Genomic DNA, 26,637 nt, shown 5'->3' on the forward strand with positions numbered 1-26,637 from the left:
CATTCTAGATTGGAATTTATCACATGTATACCACATAAGACAACCACAAACAAAACAAATGGCGAACCATCATCGTCATATAAAATGCATAATCATATTATATATCATAAAAGTGTTTGGAGCCATAGCTTTAAATACATCCAGTATGCCCATAACATACTTGGGGGCACATAGGCCCCTACATCTCCTTACCATCCTTTAGAGGATCTCGTGCCAAGTTGGGTTGAGATGCTTGAATCCCTTTTTTGAGCACTTGGAACAAAACAGTGCTCCACAAACTCCTCCTGCTAGGGGGCATCATTCCCAGCTTTACATACCAGATCAGTATCCCATGCTTGGGGGCATGAAGTTTTTGCCCTAGCCATATTCACATAAGTCTTGGCATAGATCCCACTAGATCTAGGAATGGTCGATTATCCTCCCATTCCTTGGATATTCTACCGACCTCTCCAACGAGCCATATGCACATCGCATATCGTAGACATTTGATACCATATCTTCAAATGTTCTACTCCTTTACCACCTAGTCCCCATGTTTGACTTAGTGGGCGAGGATGATTCTAGACCTCCTCTAGTAGTTCATTCTCGTTTTCTTCTACCCTTAATTCTTCACCAGGAACCATCGTTCCAAGAAGCATTAAGGCCATCTTTAGACAAGTAAGGCCACTTGCTTGAAAGTTGTAGATCTTGATTTCGATGGTTGGTTTGTCTGCTACGATCTACATCTAGACCGTAGCTCAGTTTGACGAACTGTCAGCACCGTTGGAAAACTCACACCAAGCTCTATAATGGGTCTTCCTCAGTTTTTGATGATTTGACACTTCACCAGGAAGCATTTTTTCCAAGGAAAGTCACTTCGTCACCCCTCAAAATCGACTTTCGTCATAAAGCAACACTTGTACTTTGAGGTCCACCTCCTCTAAATACTTGTCGTACCATATGGCGATTGTCGTCGTGAATAACCATCATTTACTCATGTATTCATGGTCCCCATCGGGCCTAGTCTCTATGGCAGCGTCATCAAGTCACCATTGTTCAGAGCATCTGTGATGAGTCACCCTTACATCATTGGAGTCTATTTCATGTCCCATCATCTCATGTCACAGTATTCCATCCATATGTGCATATTGTCCATCCTGTGTTGCCCATTTTGGCCTCCAGTCATACTGTCCCCATCCCCTCTGGAGTTGAGTCAGTTGCTGCCAGGTCAACCATGCACTTTATGCTCTGACAAGGGTAGTCGTCTGTTTGTCCCTCGGTCCCACTTTCCCCATTATCCCTAGTGTCAGTCTATCAATCACATTACTATTTTCCCTCGTGCTTTAGTTGAGGATCCGCGTTGCCTCATCTATCGTGGGCCCTATTCTATCCACATCAGTGCATTTATTCCAGAAGAATGGCCTAGAGGGCAATGTATCTTGGTTCCAGCTTCCATTCTTGTTCAATGCCTTGGATCAAGCAGAGGGTCTCATTATTTCCCTTTGACTTGGTCGTTTCATGTTTGTGATCCATACACTTGATGGTCCAGTGATGCAGCAGATTGTACCAGTGATTCCCGAGTATGTTTGAGATGTTTTAGACCTCATGAGGGGGTGGCTCTTCAGGTATCCCCCCACATGCTCGAATGCATACCTACTATGCTACATCCTTAGATGCAGTTCCGCAAAGTTGATGGGTTCGGTTCCTACCGATTGCAATATTCATAGCATGCACGTCTCCTCTAGATGATCCATTCAATTTTGCAGAGCCCCTCCTTATTCAGCAGGGCTTCTTTGGTTGTTCTACCCTCCCTCCCACCCATTTTTTGAGGGAAGGTGCATTGTATCTCATGTACTCATATATTATTATATTCAGTCTTGGCTCACGTTTTTACCAGGTGCATTATGTATATGGGACACATTGTATTATTTTCTGGCTCTGTTATGCTAACATGTCACATACCATTCATCATGTACTTTATTGTTCAGTTTCATATTTCTGGGTGAACCATTATTTTTGTACTAAGTTATCTTGGCGAGTATGGGTATGCCTCCCCCACCTCATTGAGGTTCGGTATCACAACAAAAAAGGAGACTTGCATTAGTCTCGCCCCCTCTATCACTATCCTCTCTCAACTTTAGCTTCATTGGTCTCTCTTTCTCTCTCCTTGACTCCCCTTTGTTGTGTATTTATTGTGTCTTTACAACGTACTTCAGTCATACATTTTGCTCCTAACACTCGTACATTTGGGGGAAATCTGTTATCACCAAAAAATTGATCATCTAGCCTAATTTACTAGATGGATCGAAGTACACCATGTAAAGCCAATTTTACCATAGTAAAATTGCTTTCACTATGAAAAATTACCTAATAAACCACCTTTATTAAGTAATTTATAGTTAAACCCATGGAGAATAATTAAATAAATCATTATTTATTTGATTTTCTTCTAGGAATAATTAATCTAACCACTGTTTTATTATTATTCTTTGTCAAATTCTACCCAATCATGAAAAATAAATAGATAAATAATTATTTATCCTATTTTTTTCTAAGAATAATTAATTAATCACTAATTAATTATTATTCTTTGTTAAATTTGACTAAATCCCTTAGGAATAATTAAATAAATCTTTATTTGTTTATTATTCCTTAACTAATTCATTGAAATAATAAATAAATCATTTATTTATTTATTATTTCTAAATAAAAGTTAAATACTTTTTCCCTCCTAAACAAATATAATAAAATATTCCAAGTGGTAATTCCAACAATAGGATCAATAATATTTTATTATTGTTCATTATTCGAGGATAACTCAATATTTTGTTATAAATAGGAGGGTTTTCCATTCATTATTCACTTTTGATTATTTTCATTGTTGCACTCAGTGTTGTAACTTCGATTATTTTCATTGTCGCGCACCATATTATTGTTGGGTTTATGCATTATAGAAGAGAGAGACTCTACAAAAGCTGAAAGTGTTTGAGGATAGCCAAGAACACATCCCATAGAGGGGGACTGGTAACATATATTTGTTCCCTTCACAGGTGTTATAATAAAATCATTCTTTACAAATCTAGTTTCAATTGGATGTTTTGGGGTTATTACTCTTCATTTCACTGTTAACTATGATTGCAGCATAGATCAGGATTTTGGCAGGTTTTGTTTCTATCAATAGCTGTAGATATACAATGTTTAGCAGCCATGTCTATTGTTGAGATCGTTTGTCATCCACGAACTTAAGTGGGTTCTTTTCGTACATCAATGAGAAGAAAACACTACAACAAATTTCTTCACCCAATATAGTTTGCTTATATCCACTTGGATGAAGTTTAGACAATGTGTAGCACATAGGCTCCATAATATGGTTGGGTGTTTTTCCTCCAACAATCTACCAATAGGAACATAGTTAGAGGTAATATCATTGATGATCTATCCAACATTTTTGACCCCAACCTCCACAACCACCTTATCCAAAATCTAAAATGATAGTCATGCATCCTTCACCTAATTAGATGCATCTACTGATTTTATAGATCAAATTTTTAGAATGGAATTGGCTTGAACCAAAGGCTTCGATCAATTCCACCCTGGATTGGCCTATCAATTTAGTTTAGGAATAGGCTAAGGCATGTCAAGGGATGACCTAGTTTGAATTGGATAGTTTCAAGTGGGTTCAACTGGTTTTGATAACATTGGTGCTATTGTAACAAACAACCCTACTAAGGTGCACTTTGACATGGAAGCTAATGTCCATGTGAATGGTGCTTTCTTAGTGTAATCTAACCTCTTCTTCCTCCATTAATACCTTTATTGTCTACTTAAAATATCATGATAACTAATTGTGCATTTACCATTAGGTCCTTTTTGTGTACAATATATTGAGTTATAACAAAATTTAATTTGCATTTACCATGGGCTCCTTTTGTGCACAATACCTCAAGTTGTAAAATTATTTTAGATTTCTTGTTTCTGGAACAACACCTCTTTTGACATGGACCAAAGATCAAGCAAACTAAAAAGGGTCGAGCAATTCTTCTAAGTGCACAAAAAGGCACCAAGCTTGCTCTTGAGAATCAAGGATTGTATTCTCAACTAACTTGGGATGAAGGCTTTGATGCCAACTAATATATCCTAACAAGATGAAGGCTTTCATGCCAACTAGCATGTACGAACAAACTAAAAATAAAGAGGCAAGAAAAGAAGAGAAATTCAATGGATGAAAAACAAAGAAAAAGTTGTCAAAACAGAGATACTATACACTCTTTTATTGTGTATGGATTAATATATAGAGAGCAAGAAGACAACATTTGAAAATTGTAACCACCAATATTGTGATACTGGTTAAAATAGTAATATTATTAATGAGATTTTGTCAAAACATTCTTTATGGCACATATAACATTGTAAGAACACATGCTAACATACTTTTAACAACATTCTATATAACAAGATTCCTTATTACATATACAATATTCCCAAGGACACCAGTAACTATCCTCACACTCTTATGCAACCTTCCTTCAATTTAAAAGTTAGATATTAATTCAACAGTTTCATTAGATGCTATTTACAATATTTACAACCAGTTTTAAGGTTTTGTGCTGAACTCTCTTCAATTTTAAAGTGAAATCATATCAGAATCTAAGTTGTGGTTCAAACCTTTAAACAAAGGTTGCCCTCAGTTCTGACCTCTAAATTGCCTGTAATAAACTAAATTGAGAACTTTAGGTACTATTTGAACAGATACAACTGAAAATGGAAGTTGCAATTCATTTGCTTAATGGGATTCTTGCTAATTTTTAGTCTCACAGTATTGCGGAGGGTATTTGTGTTATGTGGAGGGTATTTGTGTTTTGCAAGCACGTTCGCTGATTGTGTATAAGGTTACTTAATCTGAAATCATGCATAGGGCTCTAAGATAAATGTGTACCATTTATAGTTAATGGGAAACAAAGAATCGTTCATCATATGAAACTTTTTTGTTGACATCTCAATCAGACTACTATAACATGTATAGTCCATACCATTGCAATGTCTTGCATGATAGTCATGCAAATCTGTATAGATTAAAAAACCTGAACCATTCTCTAACAATATCTCGACATATGCTCATGAAACGAGAGTCGTTCTTGCCCTGCAGGATTCCTCCTGATAGGAAATATTGTTTTGGGCATTTTTGTACTTATAGCGGTTAGCTAAGAAAATGTAAATACAAAAGTTGATTGCACTGAGAGATGCTAGAAGCCAATAAAAGTAGTCTAAATGTGCTTTGTTGAGGTTGTCAACGAACCAGCAACTCCCCTTGCTTCTGCAACTAAGCTTCTCAGTAACTAAAATAAGGATGCTGCTCAAGAAACTACCAACTCCTAAAACACTCAAATACACAGCTATGCCAAGGGTTTTCATAGTGTCTGGCATCTGATCATAAAAGTACTCTTGCATTCCTACCATTGTAAATACATCAGCTATGCCAAATAAGATATATTGTGGAAGCAGCAGAAAAATGCTCAATGGAATTGTTGCATTGGGCATATCTATGAGTCCATTATCTTTTGCTACCTTGATTCTTCTGATCTCTGTCAACGCAGCAACAATCATTGACAGAATGGAGATAACCATGCCAGTCCCTATCCTCTGCAGAAATGTTATACCACGTTCATTCCCTGTCAAGTTTCTTGCAATCGGAACAAAGATGCGGTCATAGATAGGTAACAGTAGAATGATAGATAGGCTAATAAAACACTGAAAGCTTGCAGCAGGTATCTCAAAATGTTTTCCAATCTTTCTATCCATTGTGGCACCTTGTTTTGTGAAAAATGTTGAAGATTGTGCAAAGACAACCCCAAATATCAAACATGACATCCAAATTGGCGACAGCCCAAGAACAGCTTTCACCTCTTGAACTTCTTGGACTGTGCAGAGTCGCCAATTACGGGTTGTTTTGCACTCGTAGTCTAATTCATCTTCAACTGTGGCCTTGTCAAGAAACCTGAAACTCAAGAATGAGGGTATCCATCACAAATCTCTTGGTTCATTTAAAACTGAAAACAACAGTGTACAACCAACAAGAAGCAACAATAACAAGACTGAAACGGAACAGCAATATGACTTGGAGATTCATTGCACCTTAGACGTGGTTAGGACATAGAGATACACTACGCTATATATCCAAAAACTAAATTGACAGTACACCCAACCCAACTTTCTGCAATATGAATTATTTCAACAAGCAAGAGCTTCAGCAACTACAATGTCACATGGCAAAGCAACTGTAACTCCAAATAAATTCGATTTACAAAGCGACTGTGACCAGTGAGAGCTTACCTAAACTGATTAGTAAGAAAATACTGTCTTCTTGACCCAAACTTCAAAACTTCTCTTTCTGCGGCTGCAGCTACTTTGCTTTTTTCTTGATGAGAAGTAGAAACATTCCACTTGTGAAACGTTGCAACAAAGACATGGATAATTCGAGTGAGAGGACTACCACTGGGCAGTTTATGCCGGTAAAATCTTGTCCCACACAAGAAGATAAACAGTGCTATTGCCATAGTCACAGCGGGAATACCAAATCCCAGACCCCATCCAACATCGTCTTGAATATACGAGAGTACAGTGACTCCTATAAAAGTACCAATGCAAATACCACAATACCAATAATTGAAGAATGAACTCTTGTGCTTCTTCTCTACCGGGTCGTCCTCTTCAAACTGATCTGCACCAAATGCTTCTAAACAGGGTTTGTGGCCTCCTTGCCCCAGAGCAACCAGGTAGATTGAGAAGAAGAAAATCCCAATCCCATTCAAACTTTTCAAAGAGGCCGATAAAGTGACCAAAATTAATCCCTGTAACAACCCATTTCATGCAGTGTTTGTTATTCGGGCTCAATTCACGAGGTTAAAGCAAAATCTATTTCCAAACCCTGTTGTCCGTTTAGATAGGGGTGTTAATTCGCCCAAATGTATAGCAAAATCTTTTGCACCGAATTCATTGGACAAGCAATTGTATAGATACAGAATTATCAATTTCTTAATGTTAGAACATGAGAAAAAAATGCCAGTGGGCTGCCAGATCCTGAAAGGTTAACCCAATAAGGTAGTGATCAACCCTGGCGCTAACACAGGGTTTGTCGTTCAAGATCGATTCATGGAAAGTAACGTCCATGTTGACCTTAGTGAGTTGGTCCTGACTTAATCCTGGAGCAATCAGATAAGGTTCCATGCTGCAATATGAGGTTCACTAACTGCTAAGTTGCCTGTTACCGTTCCATTTTAGCTGCAGTCTGCCCTGGCTGTATGGCATGAATTTTGAAGGATGGGAAAATGATTGGGTGCAAATTCAGTATTGTTTTGGACTTATCTCTCAGACCTGGCATCTGAATAGAAGGAAGTCCACTCAAACTCCTCGTTTCTTACAACATTTTCCAGAAAGAAAAACGAAAAAATGAAATCGCTTACCAGTGTCTAGAGGCTGTATAGCATGAGTTTCAAAGGTATGAGATTCGGTGCACACTCAGGGTATGATTCTTGAATCACTTCAGAAAACAGTCAAAGAGAAAGAAGTACGAACCAAGCTTTAGCTGCGGTCTACCTGGCTGTTTCACAGGGGTTTCAAAGGGACGAGATTGGATGCAAATCCTAGATTGTTTTGGTCAAATACTTACCTCTCAAACCTTATACCTACGGAGAAGGAAGGCCACTGAAACCGCTCGGGATATGTTAATAGAAACACTTCGAAGAAGAAAAGAAAAATACTAACCATCAAATATATGACAGAAGACAGGCTAATGGTCCAATATCGACCCAAATATGAATCTGCAACAAAAGCTCCAACGAAAGGGAGCATGGTCGCCACACCAGACCAGACATTCACGTTCTTTGCAGCAGCAGCAGTGCTCTCATGCATAACATCTGTGAGGTAAGTCACCAAGTTTGAAAGAATGCCTGCATAGGCTAACCTTTCTGCTATCTCCACTCCTGTGAAGAAGATGTTGATAAAACATGTGGACCAAACACAACAGCTACTACAACTACTACAATACAATTAATTGTGAAAATAAAATCCAAGTGTTGATGATAAAACATATGGACCAAATACAACAACTACTGTAACAAGTCTAAGAAAACAGAATTAAAATGAAATCATACCAATTATGAAGAGCGATGCTTTCCATCGACCAGTATAAGCTCTCTTAACAGAGCGTCCATGGAGATCAACTGATCCATCTCCAACATCTAACAGAGCATCAGAGGAGATCATCTCATCCATTTCCAACATAACTACTGGATGAGATGAGTGATCCTCTTCCATAATTGTTGTGTGCTCATATAGTTTCCATAGCTTCCTTGTATAATAGTATTTCAGTGATTGTGAAGTTCTCTGTGATTTTCGGTATCTTTTTAGTCAAAATTGTTCGAAATCTGACAGGGCTTCGCTGGAATAGTTTGGTCACCATTGTTCCAATCTAATAAGAATTAATCATACGTTTAATAAGTAAACTCTCCATGTGCAGAATTAATATATATGCATTCAAAATCCCAAATCCCAATTTAAACCAATCACAACAAAAAAATTAACATTAAAAAAACCATCTGATTCTTAGAAAAATCTAAAAAAATATCTGATTCTCAGGGAAATTAATATCTAATAATAATTAGACAACGTACAATGAATTTGGATTTTTTTATTATTTTTTTTTACATTTAATCATAATTTTACTTGTGATTTGGTCATGATTTCACTTATTTTAATCAAAATAAAATACTCCATGATTGGTACTCCTTTGACTTTGGCAGAAAAAATCTTTCTTTGAAAGATGCTATGGATATGAATAAGCCGTGTAAGAGTCCCCTGTTTAGGTAAGCAAGTAGCCCAAAATTAAGCCGTGTAAGAGTTTTCTTGTTGAGGTAAGATAATATATATATATTTATATTTAATTATTGATCACAAAATAAATCAATATTAAGTATAATGATATCTGTATAAAGTAGAGAATTGAATGGTTTTCTATAAAAGATATAATGCATGAAATAAATAAATGTTTTATTCTAAAATTAGCAATGCATGAAATAATAAATTAGCTTAAAATTTGAAGTATAGCTAATTCTGTCTTTTGTAGAAAAGTCCAATAAAGCAATGGATGAAATAAGAAATTAGCCCAAAATTTGAAGCGCAGCTAATTTTGTCTTTTGTAAAAATGTCAAATAAGTGGTTGATGAAAGCAATTGATGAAAATTAAACCTAAATAATTTAATAAGAAATATTATAGAATAAAATTCTTGTTTATAACTATTATAATAAAAAAAATATTTGTGATTTTTTTAATAAATAAAAAAAAATATCATGTGGGTAAACTTGAATGAAATTTTAGTCATTAATATTATTATTATTTTAATAATAATAATAATAATTTAAATTATAAGGAATTTTAAATAAATTTTTGAAAAAATCAAAATGAATCAGTGTTATATAGTAGCTATTATTTACCACTTAGTTTAAATATAGCTAAATTAAAGTTAAAAACAATAAAGAAATAAAATTGTATATATCACATGCAAAAAATAAAAATTATTTGAAGAAATAGATGGTTGGAATTTCTGCAATTAAAACCCTATTATGTAATACAATCTCTAACTACTAAAACACATTTATGCATAATTTCACCAATGTATAATGAAGAAGATTAATTTGCGATCAACCTATGTTTGTCCCATGAAAATTCCAATGTCCACAATGCCATCTTTCAAATGAGAGCTATGGTTTTTTAGAGCTACGGTTTTTGAAAGCTACATTTTTCTATAAAACAAACTACTTTGAAGACACATCATTGTACAAATAATTATTATCGCGCAATAGTTGTAGTTTGATAATAGTTGTAGTTTGTATAATATTAAAAGAGGTGAACTCGTTGATGAAAGCTACAATTTTCTATAAAACAAACTACTTTTAAGACACATCATTGTACAAATAATTATTAACTCACGATAGTTGTAGTTTGTATAATATTTAAGGCGCAATAGTTGTAGTTTGTATACTATTAAAAGAGGTGAGCTCGTTGATGTGCAACACAAAATGATATCGGACTAATGAATCTACTACTTCACAATTTTGGAACAGTCCATGAGGAAACATTTCAACTACACCAAGTGACAACTAAATTCTCATCAATATAGATGAAAATATAAATATGTTAAATATTTTTTTTGAACATACAACATAGAGATATAAATAAAAATATGAATATATTAAATATTCCTTCAAAATAAAAATAAAATCAATCTCACATGTGTCAGTTATAACAATTATGTTGAATAATATTATGTTGAATAATAATAACACAATAATCACAAGAATCACATTGCCAACTTTAACTTCACAAATTGTCATTTTCCAAATCTTTGATATTTGAGTGCAGACAATGAAAAGAGGTATTTAAGAATTAATTAGAATCAAGAAGCGCTCTACAACCCAATATAGGATTGATGTGTAGGGTTTAGAGGTTAGATGTTATATGTTATACATTAGATGTAAATATTTTTTAAATCTAATTTTTTTATCATTAGATGTAAATATTTTTTAAATTCAATTTTTTTATATTGCAATTTTGTTTTTATTTTTTTAAATAAAAGAAAATCATAATATACATATCACATTAAAATAACATATAAATAGTAATTATATATTAACATTCATTTTATCATATAAATTAAAATAATGATTCTATAAGCATATTTATATTTAATTAAAAAACACACAAAAAATTAATATTTATTTTCATGAATGAACTTTTATATTGATCTATGTTGATTTTTATTGGTCCATATGTATGTTTAAATTGTAGTCAATGTGGAATAGTTCACTATTTAATTTCAAAATGGATTTTTTCTCATGAGTGTTGGATTTCATTTGGAATAAATTTACTTTAATGAAATCAATTGGCATGGCATGTTGGTGATGTATAGAGAGGTTTAGCACTAGTAAGTTGTTATTCTCTTTCTTGTATGGAAAATATAATATGAGATCACATTTAATTTTAGTGTATCTTCTAGGTTCTTAAAAAGTGTATTTGCTTAAAGTTTGATTTATACACATTACTTAAAATAACTTTCCGTCTACAAGATGTGTTTCATTGTTCTATTAAAACACAATATAATGTAAAGGTAGTTTGTGTCATTTTTATTGTTAATATAAAATGATATTTTTAGAAAAATAAATAAATATATAGAAAGAGAGATGATTAGTATATTTGAACATCTGTACCATGATTTGTTTAAATTTATTCAACATTTTATGTTAATATGATTGCATAGAGAAGAGTTATGTAAAATGAAACATTAAATCAAAAAATAATAATAATAAAGTGAAAAATTATAAAAATAATAAATTGATTCAATTCAATCTATTAAATTTAATTAATAATAATAATAATTAAAAATAAAATAAATATAGAAATCTCCTACATATACATATATAAAGAGAATACAAATTAAGATCTATTTTACCATAAAAAAATTTAAATAATGATTCATATTCATACTATTATATTTCATAATTTTTTATTTAAATTAAATTAATAAGCATCTATATATATATACCATTATATTTCATAATTTTTTATTTAAATTAAATTAATATGCATATATATATATATATATATATTACAAACAAATATGCAATTAAATATATATCATAATTTTAATAAAATTAATAAAAATAAGAAAATTTGTAAAGATGTGTAATTTATATAAATATAAATAATATTATTAAGAATCAATATAAATCCAACTTAAGTCTAAATCTACCAAATCCAAAGAGGAATCAAATCTCTCGAGGTATAAACTTTCCCTCCAATTTTGCACTCAAAAATAGGTTTGCATTTTGAGAAATTTAATTTCTCTTTACAATTGATAGATTATTAAAATGGATCTATGCTGAGTTTTTTTTTGAAAGCTTCATCATAATTAATATAAAAATTGAGTACTATTCAATTTGTATAAAATTAATACAATATCCACTCTCATGAAAATCAAGTTTTCATAAATAAATTTTAAAACTTATGTATTTTTATTGTTAAATAAAAAGGATAAATTTCCTTCATTGAAACTTTGACATGTAAAGAAAGTATTACTAAGCATATGATGCACATTGTTGAATTAGATAGAATCACTATTTTCAAGTTTTATAATACCAAACTATGTGACCAACATGAAATAACTACAACTTATCAATACTTCTAGTATAATTGACCACTATCTTCCTCTAATCAACATAATAGCTATATTTAACCATATCAATTGTCATCGTTGCTAACCATTTAAAAAATGCAGATTTAATTTTATTTCTCATTTATTTTTTAAAGAATAGCAATAATATTTAGTCTACTCCAATTTATTTCTATATGGTTCTATTTTCAATAGATAATTTAATATTTCTATATAACTCCATTTTCAATACACAATTATCAATGTATATCATGTGTTTTATTGCCAGTTTGGTGTTGTGAGGGACTAAACGAGCATCAGGTGGGATCAGGAAAAGTCACCGTAGGCATTTAATGACTGAATGTGATTTAATGGTTAAAAGTAAAATACTGTAAACATAAAAATTGTGTGTGAACATCTTGTAAGCAAATCTATGCAGAGAACTAGATGTTTGCTTAATATCATGTAATAGATGAGTACACAATTAAGTTATAATTATAGAATATTAAGTTATTCTTTGATAGAGGTCAGAATATGTGAGGCAAGTCACGTTAACTACAAAATCAGTTATTTACAATTAAATATATTAATAGATCAGAAACATTTTTTAACTGCAAAATCAGTTATTTAGAATTAAATATATTAATAGATCAGAAACATTTTTTTTTAATGTTAGATAGAGGTTTTTCTGTGAAGGGTTGTATAATTTTATAATCTTCGGATCAAATTTGTTTCTTGAAGTGTAAATCTCTTTTATAGTGAAAAGAGTTTTCTTTCGACACTTAGTAGATCTGGAGTTAAAATGCTTAAAAAACATAGGCTAGAACACGGTGGGACTACTTGTAAATCGATTCCAAATACCAACTCCAGAGGCCAGAGAAGTTCTGTCTTTTTTTGAGTGAGTCAAAATGTTAAACATTGCAGCATTGTTTACTGAGACTACAATTTCCATAAAAATTTCACTCTTGGAGTTTGTTTTTTATCGCGGAAATAGATTCAACACCATCAAGAAGAACCTTGACGCACCCAAAATCCTAAAGCTTATAACTGTAACCCAGATTTTAAAAAATTTCCTCTAAATTTATACAGAAATTTCTATTAATTTTAAGAAAAAATTATAGCCTATTTAAATTAGACTAAACATTACAGAACATTACAATCTATCTCCGATATTCCCTCTCCGCAAGAGGGAGAATTGTTCTTTAGCTTACATACCCGTGGAATGTTACATATCAGCCTAAGATTATAGGCCTAACAGTACTTTAGATACAAAACAATTCTAACAAAATGATAAATGTATATTCTATAGTAATTGTCTTGATAGCATTTAACTTTAGAAAACATGGTTACTAATGGCTAACAAGACTAGAAAGATTAATGTTGCCAACCTTGTGGGTTTGCTGAACTGGTTGGTGTCTTTGTTGAGTTATTGCTTCTATGCATTTAAAAAATGAATATAGAATAATGGAATGTACAGACTTCAGAGGAGAGGATTGAGCCACCATATATGCACCCAATTGCCATTTGTAAACTAATTCACCAATAACTCTTCCATGTTCCTTTAATTCAGATTCAAGTGTTGTTATATGTTTCTTCTGTTGCAGAAGAATCCCCAAGATAACTTCTAACTGAAAATTGGTGTGTTTCAATATGAATGCATGAGAAGTAACTGATCCTTCCTAAGCTATAGAATGGGTTGTACGATATCCATGTTGTTGTGCGTTAGACACCCCTCCTGCTGCTACAAAGAATGGTTCATCATATAATTTATTTTTTTTGTTGACATAGCAATCAGACTACCATAATATGTATTGTTCATACCTTAGCAATGTCTTGCATAATAGTCATGCCACTTTGTATATATAAAAAAGCCTTAACCACTCTCTTCCCTGCAGGATTCCTCCTGATCGGAAATACTGTTTTGGGCATTTTTGTACTCATAGCAGTTAGCTAAGAAAATGTAAATACAAGTGTTGATTGCACTCAGAGATGCTAGAAGCCAATAAAAGTAGTCTAAATGTGCTTTGTTCAGGTTGTCTACAAACCAGCAACTCCCCTCGCTTCTGCAACTAAGCTTCTCAGTAACTGAAATAAGGATGCTGCTCAGGAAATTACCAATTCCTAAAACACTCAAATACACAGCTATACCAAGGGTTTTCATAGTGTCTGGCATCTGATCATAAAAGTACTCTTGCATTCCTACCATTGTAAATACATCAGCTATGCCAAATAAGATATATTGTGGAAGCAGCAGAAAAATGCTCAATGGAATTGTTGCATTGGGCATATCTATGAGTCCATTTTCCTTTGCAACCTTGACTCTTCTGATCTCTGTCAACGCAGCAACAATCATTGACAGAATGGAGATAACCATGCCAGTCCCTATCCTCTGCAGAAATGTTATACCACGTTCATTCCCTGTCAAGTTTCTTGCAATCGGAACAAAGATGCGGTCATAGATAGGCAACAGTAGAATGAGAGTAAGGCTAATAAAACACTGTACGCTTGCAGCAGGGATCTCAAAATGTTTTCCAATCTTTCTATCCATTGTGGCGCCTTGTTTTGTGAAAAATGTTGAAGATTGTGCAAAGACAACCCCGAATATCAAGCATGTCATCCAAATTGGTGTCAGGCCAAGAACAGCTTTCACCTCTTCAACTTCTTGGACTGTGCATAGCCGCCAATTACGGGTTGTTTTGCACTCGTAGTCTAATTCATCTTCAACTGTGGCTTTGTCAAGAAACCTGAAACTCAAGAATGAGGATATCCATCACAAATCTCTTGGTTCATTTAAAACTGAAAACAACAGAGTACAACCAACAAGAAGCAATAATATCAAGACTGAAACGGAACAGAAATAGGACTTGGGGACTCATTGCACCTTAGCCGTGGTTAGGAAATAGAGATACCCTACCCTATATATCTAAAAACTAAATTGTCAGTACACCCCACCCCACTTTCTGCAATATGATTATTTCAACAACCAAGAGCTTCAGCAACTACCATGTCACATGGTAAAGCAACTGTGAGTCCAATAAATTCGATTTGCAAACCGACTGTGACCAGTGAGAGCTTACCTAAACTGATTAGTAAGCATATACTGTCTTCTTGACCCAGACTTCAAATCTTCTCGTTCTGCAGCTGCAGCTACTTTGTTTTTTTCTTGATGAGAAGTAGAAACATTCCACTTGTGAAACGTTGCAACAAAGACATGGATAATTCGAGTGAGAGGACTACCACTGGGCAGTTTATGCCGGTAAAATCTTGTCCCACACAAGAAGATAAACAGTGCTATTGCCATAGTCACAGCGGGAATGCCAAATCCCAGACCCCATCCAATATCGTCTTGAATGTACGTGAGTAAAGTGACTCCTATAACAGTACCAATGCAAATACCACAATACCAATAGTTGAAGAATGAACTCTTATGCTTCTTCTCTACCGGGTCGTTCTCTTCAAACTGATCTGCACCAAATGCTTCTAAGCAGGGTTTGTGGCCTCCTTGCCCCAGAGCAACCAGGTAGATCGAGAAGAAGAAAATCCCAATCCCATTCAGACTTCTCAAAGAGGCCGATAAAGTGACCAAAATTAATCCCTGTAACAACCCATTTCATGAAGTGTTTGTTATTCGGGCTCCATTCACGAGGTTAAAGCAGAAACTATTTTCAAACCCTGTTGTCCTCTTAGATAGGGGTTTAATTCGCCCAAATATATAGCAAAACCTTCTTGTATCCACCAAAGTTTGCACGAATTCATTGGCAAACAATTGTACATATACAGAGTTATCAATTTCTTAATGTTAGAACATGAGAAAAAAGGCCAGTGGGGTGCCAGATCCTGAAAGATCAATCCAATAAGGTAGTGATCAACGCTGGCGCTAACAAAGGGTTTGTCCTTCAAGATCGATTCGTGGAAACTAGCGTCCATGTCAGTTTTAGTGGCTTGGTCCTGACTTAATCCTGGAGCAATCAGGTAAGCTTCCATGCTGCAATATTAGGTTCATTAACTGCTAAGTTGTCAGTTACTGTTCCATTTTAGCTGCGGTTTGCCCTGGCTGTAGGGCATGAATTTCGAAGGATGGGACATTGATTGGGTGCAAATTCTGGGTCGTTTAGGCCTTATCTCACAGACCTGGCATCTGAATAGAAGGAAGTCCAGTCAAACTCCTCGTTTCTTGAAACATTTCCGAGACAAAAAGGCAAAAAGGAAATCACTTACCAGTGTCTAGATGCTGTATGCCATAGCTGTATATGATGAGTTTCAAAGGGATGAGATTCGGCGCACACTTAGGGTATGTTTCTTCAGCAAAGAGTCAAAGAAAAAGAAAAGTACGAAAAACCGTTATCTGCGGTCTACCTTAGTTGTTTAACAGGGGTTTCAACGGAAAAAGATTAGATGCAGATCCCAGATGGTTTTGGCCACATAGTTAACTCTCAGACCTTATACCTAAGCAGAAGGAAGGCCACTCAAACCGCTCAGAATATGTTTATAGAAACACTTTGAAAAGGAAAAGAAAAATACTAACCATCAAATATACGACAGAAGACAGGGTAATGGTCCAATATCTACCCAAATATGAATCTGCAACAAAAGCTCCAACGAAAGGAAGCATGGATGCCACACCATTCCAGACATTCACATTCTTTGCAGCAGCAGCAGTGCTCTCATGCTTAACATCTGTGAGGTAAATCACCAAGTTTGCAAGAATGCCTGCATAAGCTAACCTTTCTGCTATCTCCACTCCTGTGAAGAAGATGTTGATAAAACATGTGGACCAAACAAAATAGCTCTTACAATACAATTGAATGTGAGAATGAATGTGAGAATAAAATCCAGATGTTGATCATACAACATATGGACCAAACACAACAACTGCTGCAACACAATTAAATGTGTAAGACAAAAGAATTGAAATGAATTCATACCAATTATGAAGAATGATGCTTTCCATCGCCCAGTATGAGCTCTCTTAACAGAGCGTCCATGGAGATCAACTGATCCATCTCCAACAAAGCCACCTAACAGAGCATCCGTGGAGATCAACTCATCCATTTCCAACAAAATCGCTGAATGGGGATGAGTTATTCTCTTCCATTGATGCGTGCGCTCAAATAGTTTCCAGAGATTCCTCTGACAATAACACTTACAGTGATTGTAAAATTACCTCGTTGACAAGGAACTGTTGAATTGCTTTATTTTCCAATTTACATTATAGTTTAATTATATTTTTAATGATTTAATCAAAATCATATCATATATTTAATGATTTTGAGAGATATTTTTGGTGATAATTGTATCAAAATTTATTTGTCAATACCACATCAAAATTTGAATCAACCGCAGCAAAATTTATTTATTAACCCGTTTAGAATCAACCATCAAAATTCGAATCAACTACAGCAAAATTCATTTGTCAATAATCAAAATTGGAATCAACTAAAATGAACAATAATGATCCTGACTATGAACCACACTAGTAAGTTCTAAATGTGTCAAACAAATAAATTTAATATAATGATCACAAAAAAAATCTCTAAAAAATTAAAATATCGATCACAGAAACCTAATTTGATCCTGATTTCACTTATTTTAATCAAAATAAAACAACTAAAATAGTCCACTCTGATGCTTCACTTAATTTAATCAAAATAAAACAAATAAAGTGTTCCACTCTGATACTCCACTTATTTTAATCAAAATAAAACGAATCAAGTTCTCCAATATGATACTCTGTGATTGCTACTCAAAACTTTTTGCTGGGAACATTGTCCTTTAACTGAAAATATCAATATCGCTGTTTAACTTGCTTGGAACATTGTCCTTTAGCTGACAAAAAAACGCCATTTGAGGTCTGAATCGACACCAATATCAATATTGGGAAGCCGTGTCAGAGTGTTTAGGATGAGGATAAATTCTCCGACACATCAACCATTCAAGAAAGGTCAAAAAAATATCAGCCCAAAATTTTGAGTCCCTTTTAAGAAATGTCAAAAGAGCAGGTGATGACAGTAATCAATGAAAATGATATTTAAAGAATTTAAAATAAAATATGATAAATAATGTCTGTTTCGAGGGGCGTAGTGTAATGAGGTGGCAATGTTGTGGAGATGGTAATTTTTTCACCAGAATTTGATGTTTTTTTGTTTTTTTAAATTTTGATTTAGAAGTGTTTGGTTTGGATTTGAAGTTACAAATAAAGAACATTTTAAAAAATAAGGAATTTTAAATTTTATAATTTAATAGATGTAATATGGATTTCCAAAATTTTCAATTTTTCAAAAAATGTGTTGAAAAAAAATTAGGAATTTTAAATTTATAATTTAATAGATGTAATATGGATTTCCAAAAATTTCAGATTTTCAAAAAATGTGTTGAAAAATCTATATTTTTAGGGCGAAATTATGGCTTACATAAATTACTCTAAAAATTTCAAAATTTTATTCTACTTAAATTACTCTAGAAATTTCAAAATTTTAATTTAATTATCAATAATTGTTAAGTGGATCATAAAGATTTGACTTCCATGGAATATGCTACTCTAGAAGTTTCAGAATTTTAATTTAATGATCAATAATTGTTAGGTGGATGATAAAGATTTTGCTTCCATGGAATATTCTACTAACATAGATACATCTTCATATAGATATATTATTATGGAATATACATGATATTCTACTAGCATAAGATCTCTGAATATGCAAACATCTTTTAAAGTGCAAAAATTGAGAAAAATTTGAGATTTGATTCCTTTCTACACTTGGTAAATTCATAATTAAGACTAATATATTCTAGTTCTTAATAATATAATTTATGTTAGATCTAAGACTTTTGTGATCCATAATGTAAAAATATTTCAAATTAATCACATCATTAGGATTGGGTCGACGTTTCGAACCAACTAATGTGGTTCATCTTTGTCCTGAGGGTGAACCACATTAGTTGGTTCGAAATGTCAACTATGTGATTAATATAATTTATATTTATATAAATTTCGCATCTCTTTATGTATAAATATTTGTATTTTGAACTTTATTGAAATTTTGATAATACATATAATTACATATATATGCAACATTTTTCTTTGACATATTTTATAATTTTTTTCTTAATAATATAATTTATTGTTGAATTGAGGCTTCTGTGATCCATATCAAATTTATGAGAGATTTTTTGACATAAATCATATGATATTTCATTTGTCGACGCGTTTCGAACCAACCAGTGTAGCTCATCGACAAGTTGAAGAATCAGATCAAGCATTGCATGTTAAATAGTCCCAGAATTATAGCCGTTGCCTGGTCAATAATTATAGCCAAGTCGTTGCTTGGTCAAGAATTATAGCCGTTGGAGGTTCTGCTGGGACTATTTAACATGCCATGCTTGATCTTCAACTTAACCTGATGATGAACCACACTGGTTGATTCGAAACGCATGGACAAATGAAATATCATGTGATTTATGCTGAAAAACCTCTCATAAATATGATTTATGTTTATATAAATTTCAAATCTCTTTATGTATAAATATTTTTATTTTGAACTTTATTAAAACTTTGATAATACATATAATTACATATATATGCAACATTTTTCTTTGATATATTTTATAAAAAAATTATGTAAATAATATTAATGATATATAGACAAATAAGTTTGAAAAAAAAATTGTTCTGAATATTAAATTTCTATTAGAAGTTCATTCTACAACCCAGTATGAAGAGACGTGTAAGTATGTTTGTACGTCATCTTTTACCTTCCATTTTAAAATAAAAATAAAAAATAAAAAATAAAAACTATGTTCTAAATAGAAAAATAACGTCTGTTATAATAAAAAAAAAATGAGTATGCTGTAAAGTAATTAGAAGTAAAATAATAAAAATTAACACATTGTATTTTGCACTCTAAAGAAGTTTGTACATGAAGAAATTTGATCCCTCTTGGGCTCATGTTAGATCCAAAGATGGATCTATGTTGGTTATTTTAATTTATATGGTCAAATGGATCTTTTAGCTTATAGTTACTATTTATGTTTTATGATGATGATGATGATGGCCAAAGATGGATCTATGCTGGTTATTTTAATTTATATGGTCAAATGGATTTTTTGCCTTATAGTTACTATTTATGTTTTATGATGATGATGATGATGATGATGGTTAACGTCCACTGAGACCAAACTTTGGTCTATCGGACCTAAAGAAATGAATTATTTAGTTTGATTTAAGATTTTATTCCTATGCTCAAAAAGCTTGGAGAAAAGCCTCCCGATGTCACTATAATTTTGACAACGTAAAAGGCTAGGAACGTCAGTATTGCAGCAAAGATTTTGAAACTGAGATCTAATGTGGTTGTACGCGGGGCACTCTAAGAGGAAGTGATTTTCATCCTTGATGTTCGTATTCTCACAGAGATGGCAAAACCTTTCCATCTATGGAGCTCATGAGAGTTCGTTCTAATCTTGGCTATATTAATTTTCTTCTTTGAGCTAGTTAAAACGGAGAGATACTTTTGATCTTCTAGGGTAGGATTAATGACCTCCTTATAATATCTTAATTTTCTTTTAGCTGCTAGATCTTTCTCACACCACATTTTTCTTTGAACTTAGAAGTAACAATATTTTTAATGTTATTAATGTTTTGCAATGCAACATTCTCGTTGATCTCCTAATGGTTTAACTAGGCCCCGGTGTCTTTATACCAACCTCGTTTGAGCCTTAGGTGGTTTTGGATGGAATTTAAAGCTAGCTTACGAAGTCTATGGTCTCCTATGTTATTGAGTTTGTGCTTGTACAACAGAAGCCTGGTCATAGCTACGCTCTCGATAGGGGAAAGACCCACTTCTATAAGGAGAATAGGATAAGGTGTGTTGCTTTTAATTTTAAGGTTATATGTTATAAGACGCTTCTGGATTTGCTCAATCTTTCTCCAAGATTCTCTAGAGATGCTACAACCCCAAACTTCACATCCATATAAGATAACCGAAGTGACTAAAGTTTCAAAGAGGAACTTCTTTCTATCCCATGTTACGAGGTTTGCCGTTTTACAATTATTTTCAAGACCAAAATAAGCTTTACATCCCGCATTAATCCTTTTCTCAATGCTGTAGTGCCAGTTGAGCTTGTGATGAATATCAATTCCTAGGTACTTGTAGGAAGACACTTCCTCCAAGTTACTATTGTCATACATAAAATTAGCATAAGTGTCCTTCTTGGATTTGATAATCATAACTTTTGTTTTGTCAATGTTAACAATCATACCCATGGTAGAGCAGAAATCCTTAAGTATAAGTTGCTTATCAAGATCAGATGGGCACCTTGCAAGAAGAACAATATCGTTAGCGTAGAGAAGAAGGATGATGACTATCCCAGCTAAGATCGTGCCAGCACACCCTGCTTCCTCTAAACAACCTTCTAGCTTGTCGATGTAAATGCCAAATAGGGTAGGGGAAGGGGGCAACCTTGTTTAACTCTGATATTACACTTAATATCTTTCGACCAACTCTCATTGCTCTTTAACTTGGCAATTACATTCTCGTATAACCTTATAACAGCAACTCTCAACTCAAAATGAACCTTTAGCTCTTCTAATCTGTTCCAAAGGTTGTTTCTAGGAACCGTGTCAAAAGTCTTTCTAAAGTCCACAAAGCAACAAAAGAGATTGGATTTATCATTGCGGCATTCCTCCACAATGATCCTAAGCATAACGAGGTGGAGGTGGTTTGTTACGCTTAGGATCAGTATAGATTTATGCTTAGGTATATATATATATATATATATATATATATATATAATGTCTAGATAGTGTAAACTTTTAAATATCAGTATAGATTTATCTTAACCACAAATCTATTAAGTGTCAAATCTCTTGAGGTGGTAACACTTTTTAAGGTGTAAAACTTGAAAAAATATTAATATTATCACGTCCAAAGATTTAATTCTTATCATTTTGGGTGCTTGATAGATCAATTGTTAAGATGGATCTATATTATTCCTATACACACACCATGTATAATTTTTCATTGTTTAAATTGCATTTTTGAATGAATGCCTTGCAAAAATTGCCTACACACACCATGTGTAATTTTTAATGCCTTGAAAAATATGACCTAACACTTGGACTATATAGTTCAAATGACTTACCCTTTCAATTTGAATAATGTTGGTTCCATTTTAAACAAAGTTAACCTAAAAATATATATCTAAAAAAATACCAAAATGTAGAAAAGTAAGACTACTTAAAATGTTTTAAAATATTTTTTTTATTGCTTTATATAATATATACATTATTTTTTAAAACCATATATAATATATACATGGTTGACATTGAAATATTTTATTTATAACTTACATTGAATTTTATTATTATTAATTATATTTTTAAATGATATATATTAATTTTATATTAACAATTATAAAGTAATTGAATTTTTTTCCTTTCAATTAAACATTTGAATATTTAATTATGGTCAACAATATTTTTTTTAACTTTATTTCTATTTTATTATGGTTAATTTTAATTTCTAAATGAAGTTAATAAATATTTTTCAAAAAATAAATAATATAAGGATTTTTTAGTTACTTTATAGATCTCTTTAAAATTGATGTAAAATTATGTCATTCACATTAAAATATTTTATTTATGGGTGAAAGTGAAATATATTTACAACATCTCATTGATGCTCAATTGTAAATATTTTTTATTTTATTTTATTTTATTTTAAAATGGACACATGTCAACACTAAGAGCAAGGAAGACATTACACATCAAAATCTCTGATTGGACAAAAATATTGTAGTCATCACAAATCAAAGGTTGATATTTATTTGAAAAGTAGTTATGCTCTATTTACCATTTTAATTAAATTGATTAATTAAAATAAATGTCATATGGAATATAAAAATATTGTAGTCATCACAAATCAAAGGTTGATATTTATTTGAAAAGTAGTTATGATCTATTTACCATTTTAATTAAATTGATTAATTAAAATAAATGTCATATGGAATATAAAACTGATTATGGCTTTTTGGGCATGTGATTGGTCCATAGTATTTGCCAAAACTTATTTATAATTATAATTTAGTTAATTTTACGATTTTTTTAATCTTGGCATTGTGAAATGAATTACCAAGTAAACGTCTTGATGCTTATTATAACGCTACGCTAGTAAACCAGTATAGATCCATCTTACCTGCAAATATATCAAATAAGAGAGATAACCACTCTTGATATGTAAACTTCTTTTAAGGCCGATTATCCTTTGATGCTTATTATAGCGCTACCCTAGTAAACCTGAAAAAACAGTAAGGAGAAGAATGCCAATGGAAACAACAGAAAATTAAAACCGAGCATCTGACAGAAATAATACGTAGCCGAGGTCGATGTTGCACGACAGGCCTGTTCGTTTGGACCAATAATTCCTTCTCCAGCACTATGCACATAAATAATGGGTTAGTCCGACAGGGATGTTGTCTCAGCCAAAAGAGGAAATCACAATAAAGATTAAGAAGAGAGTTCAGACAAAGGAAAAAATGATAAGTTGTCTCCAAAATAGAGATAAGTACTTATATCTTTGCTTTAAAGATTGAATTGCATAAATATTTTGACATTTTTTATTGGGAAAGAATGTACATTGCATGCCTTTTTTGGAAAAGTTTATATGGTTTGCATGCATAAAATGATAGCTATTATGCTTTCTTTTTTTCTTGTATATATATAAGAATAGCTACCTTGCATGTTTCTTGAAAAGAAAGATGGCATATGAATCTTTTTGTCTAAGGAAAAATAATAATACATAAAAGTTAAAGCTAAATCTTCTTGAAAAGGAATATAGGAGCCTTGTACACAAAAAGATAAAGAAGCCTTGTTATTGTATTGAAAGATTGCAGGGATTTGTATGTGGAAGTTAAATTATTTTTACTAATATCTTTGGAAAAGAAAGCATGTGTTTGCATGTTATGTTGTCTTAACTTTTTTTTAAGAGCACATCAATGGTTTCGGTGTGTATGAGCTTAGGTTAAATATATTTATTTTTTTGAAAATTTTTGTTGTTTATTTCTTGGAAAATTTTCATGGCTTCTCGAAGATAACTAATTATCTGAGTCATTTTTCTTGAAAATATTACCTGTGAACTTTGCGCATAAAAGAGAAAGAAGTCATGATATTTCTTGAGAAGATTGCGTGTGAACTTTACACATTAAAGATAATGAAACCATGTTGTTTTATTAAAAAACATTGCAAGAATGTATGTGTTCATGATAAGGCTTGTTTAAGTTCATGCACATGACAAGATAAGTTAGGGATGTTGTTTCTCTTGAAAAGAGAATACACGTAAATCTTGCACACAAAAAGATTTAAGAAGTCATGTTATTTTTCATAAAGAATGCATGTGAACTTTGTTTAGGAAAAAATAAAGAAACTAAGTTATTTTATTAAAAAGAAAAGCTAGCATGGAATTATATGTGGGAAGTTAGACTATTAATTTCTTTGAAGTTATACACATGATTTCTATGCATTAGATACCTAAAGAGAACCACTAGACTCATATGTGCTCATTTTATTAGATTTTCTTGAGGAGAAATATGCACACAATAGAACTATTATGTTTGATATTTCTTGAGAGGAAATAAGTTATTTGTGTGCACAAAATAGAAATATTATGTTTGATATTTCTTGAAAAGAAATATGTTATTTGCTTGCACCAAAAATAGAAATATTGTGTTTAATCTCTTGAAAGGAAATATGATCTTTACATCCATGAAAAGTACAACTATGATGTTCGATTATTTGAAAAGAAATATGCATGGAAAGAGTAATTATTATGAATTCTTTTCGAAAAGAATATATGTAGAGGTGCACAAAACAATAGCCATGATGTAAGTCACCTTGAAAAGAATAGGTATTTGTATACATAGAATATTGTCAATGTGTTAGTGTTCTTGGAAAAGAACGTGTTGTTTTGTACTTGGTTATTTATGTTGTTCTTGAATGAAAAAATAAGTTATTATGTCAACTTTCTTTTAGAAATAGATATGTGTTTGCATTTATAATAATAATAATATCTGTTGTATTGGAAAGATTACTTAGCTACATGCACAAAGAAAAAGTTGAGTGGCTAGCTTTTTTTAAGTAAGTTTTGTCCAATTACATGCACGGAAGTCAAAGTGATGAAAACGACGACCGGGTGATCTCCGTTTTCAGTATTTTTACGCGCTCGATCCTGGGACCTGTGGGTTATGGGCCCAAAAAGACTTTCCGCCACTGCATTCTGATGTCTCTTGCTTCATTTTAACTAAGGAAGGCCACACCAGGTCAATCTCGGAACAGACCAGTCGACAACGCATGATGACATTGTCATCGTTCTTCTTCCGCCCACGCTCTTGACTACCACGTGGACTCGATCTGCGTCTTCGTGTATCCCCCAAGTATTACAGAAAATTCTCAGGGTGCTGATTTGAAATTACAGCCCCTCTTCGGTTCGGCCCTCGTCGGTTCTGGCTTGGGGAAGCCCGCCTTCATTTCCAAGTTATGGGAAGTGTCATAGGCCAGGGTCGTTGCCGTGCCACTATGGAACGAATGGTCCGCCGGGGTCTTCAATCCCATTCTTTACCCTGTCTCTTCCAGGGCATTCGGATCACTTGCAGTTTGAACATAATCAAAGCTTTAATGCGTTTTGGAGGCGGCTCATGCCCTCTTCCTCCGTGACTGCAAGTAATTTAAAACTTCTCCGCTTTCCCGTTCATCTTCCAAAACGTCCAGGCAATCGTCCAGGCAAACGTAGTGGTTTGTATTCAAGAGAGCTCGGTTCTTAACAGCAGTCATGCGAGAGACCCATGACTCGCTTCCATATACCTACGGCGGGATTTCAATCAATAACGACTGCCGTTAAATCAAACCTAAAATCAAAATCATGCTCATCGACATGCCTATTCTGCGGCATTGAAATTTCCATTTTCAAGAGAAAAGAAAACCAGAAAACAAAAAAAAACATATAAAGACACAGATTCACATAAAACACTTTCATCATATACAAATTCAGATTACAATGTTAAGGCATTTCAGCCTTAATCCAGAACTTCTAGGCAACTACATTTTTGTTCTCTCACTCACGCCCAGGGTTTTTCTATACTCGTCTTCTTTTCTTCTTGATTCACTCAGGAATCTTTAATTTCTTTATACATACGTTCAGTCATAACTGATTTTTTTAACTAAAATTAGTTCCTATAACAGAATTCAGTTGTGGTTGGCCTGGCTGTCCACGTGATCGTCCACTTGTCTTCTTCTCTAAATTGTTTCCATTGACGTGTCAGGATGCTCCTGCATCATACTCCCGAGGTAGAAAAAATTATGACCTCCTGGTCATATGCTCCCGAGGTAGAAAAATTATGACCTCCTGGTCATATGCTTCCGAGGTACAAAATTATGACCCCCTGGTCATATGCTTTTCCTGAGCAATTC

General features: G+C 32.9%; 2 protein-coding genes across 3 annotated transcripts; both read right to left on the bottom strand.

Moving 5' to 3' along the window:
* Window positions 1–5,011: 5,011 nt before the first annotated feature.
* On the bottom strand, window positions 5,012–8,482 carry LOC149177382 (protein NRT1/ PTR FAMILY 5.4-like). The gene is made up of 4 exons (XM_089420112.1): window positions 8,130–8,482; window positions 7,741–7,958; window positions 6,310–6,827; window positions 5,012–5,974 (listed from the first exon to the last, which is right to left on the bottom strand). The coding sequence occupies exons 1-4, from the start codon at window positions 8,290–8,292 to the stop codon at window positions 5,095–5,097; spliced, it is 1,779 nt and encodes a 592-aa protein (XP_089276238.1). The 5' UTR covers window positions 8,293–8,482; the 3' UTR covers window positions 5,012–5,094.
* Window positions 8,483–13,459: 4,977 nt separating this feature from the next.
* Window positions 13,460–17,327, bottom strand: LOC149177383 (protein NRT1/ PTR FAMILY 5.10-like). 2 transcript variants are annotated; one of them, XM_089420113.1, is made up of 4 exons: window positions 17,108–17,327; window positions 16,708–16,925; window positions 15,260–15,777; window positions 13,460–14,926 (listed from the first exon to the last, which is right to left on the bottom strand). In XM_089420113.1, exons 1-4 carry the CDS (start codon window positions 17,232–17,234, stop codon window positions 14,056–14,058), a joined length of 1,734 nt encoding a protein of 577 aa, XP_089276239.1. In that variant the 5' UTR covers window positions 17,235–17,327; the 3' UTR covers window positions 13,460–14,055. The 2 variants fall into 2 exon arrangements, with proteins under 2 accessions (XP_089276239.1, XP_089276240.1); XM_089420114.1 differs by lacking the exon at window positions 17,108–17,327 and having other exon boundaries at window positions 16,752–16,884.
* Between the last annotated feature and the right edge of the window lie 9,310 nt (window positions 17,328–26,637).

Source organism: Pinus tabuliformis, chromosome 4_1 (assembly GCF_031772625.1).
Source record: "Pinus tabuliformis cultivar Carrire ecotype Pingquan chromosome 4_1, CPIR1, whole genome shotgun sequence".
NCBI lineage: Eukaryota > Viridiplantae > Streptophyta > Pinopsida > Pinales > Pinaceae > Pinus > Pinus tabuliformis.

Bases quoted from the DNA above. Each gene is read 5' to 3' on its own strand.
- LOC149177382 (XM_089420112.1), bottom strand. From the start codon at position 8,292: ATGGAAGAGGATCACTCATCTCATCCAGTAGTTATGTTGGAAATGGAT. The intron at 7,959-8,129 runs GTATGATTTCAT...TCTTCTTCACAG, and splicing joins AGCATCGCTCTTCATAATTG to GAGTGGAGATAGCAGAAAGG. The intron at 6,828-7,740 runs GTTAGTATTTTT...GGGTTGTTACAG, and splicing joins CTTCTGTCATATATTTGATG to GGATTAATTTTGGTCACTTT.
- LOC149177383 (XM_089420113.1), bottom strand. From the start codon at position 17,234: ATGGATGAGTTGATCTCCACGGATGCTCTGTTAGGTGGCTTTGTTGGA. The intron at 16,926-17,107 runs GTATGAATTCAT...TCTTCTTCACAG, and splicing joins AGCATCATTCTTCATAATTG to GAGTGGAGATAGCAGAAAGG. The intron at 15,778-16,707 runs GTTAGTATTTTT...GGGTTGTTACAG, and splicing joins CTTCTGTCGTATATTTGATG to GGATTAATTTTGGTCACTTT.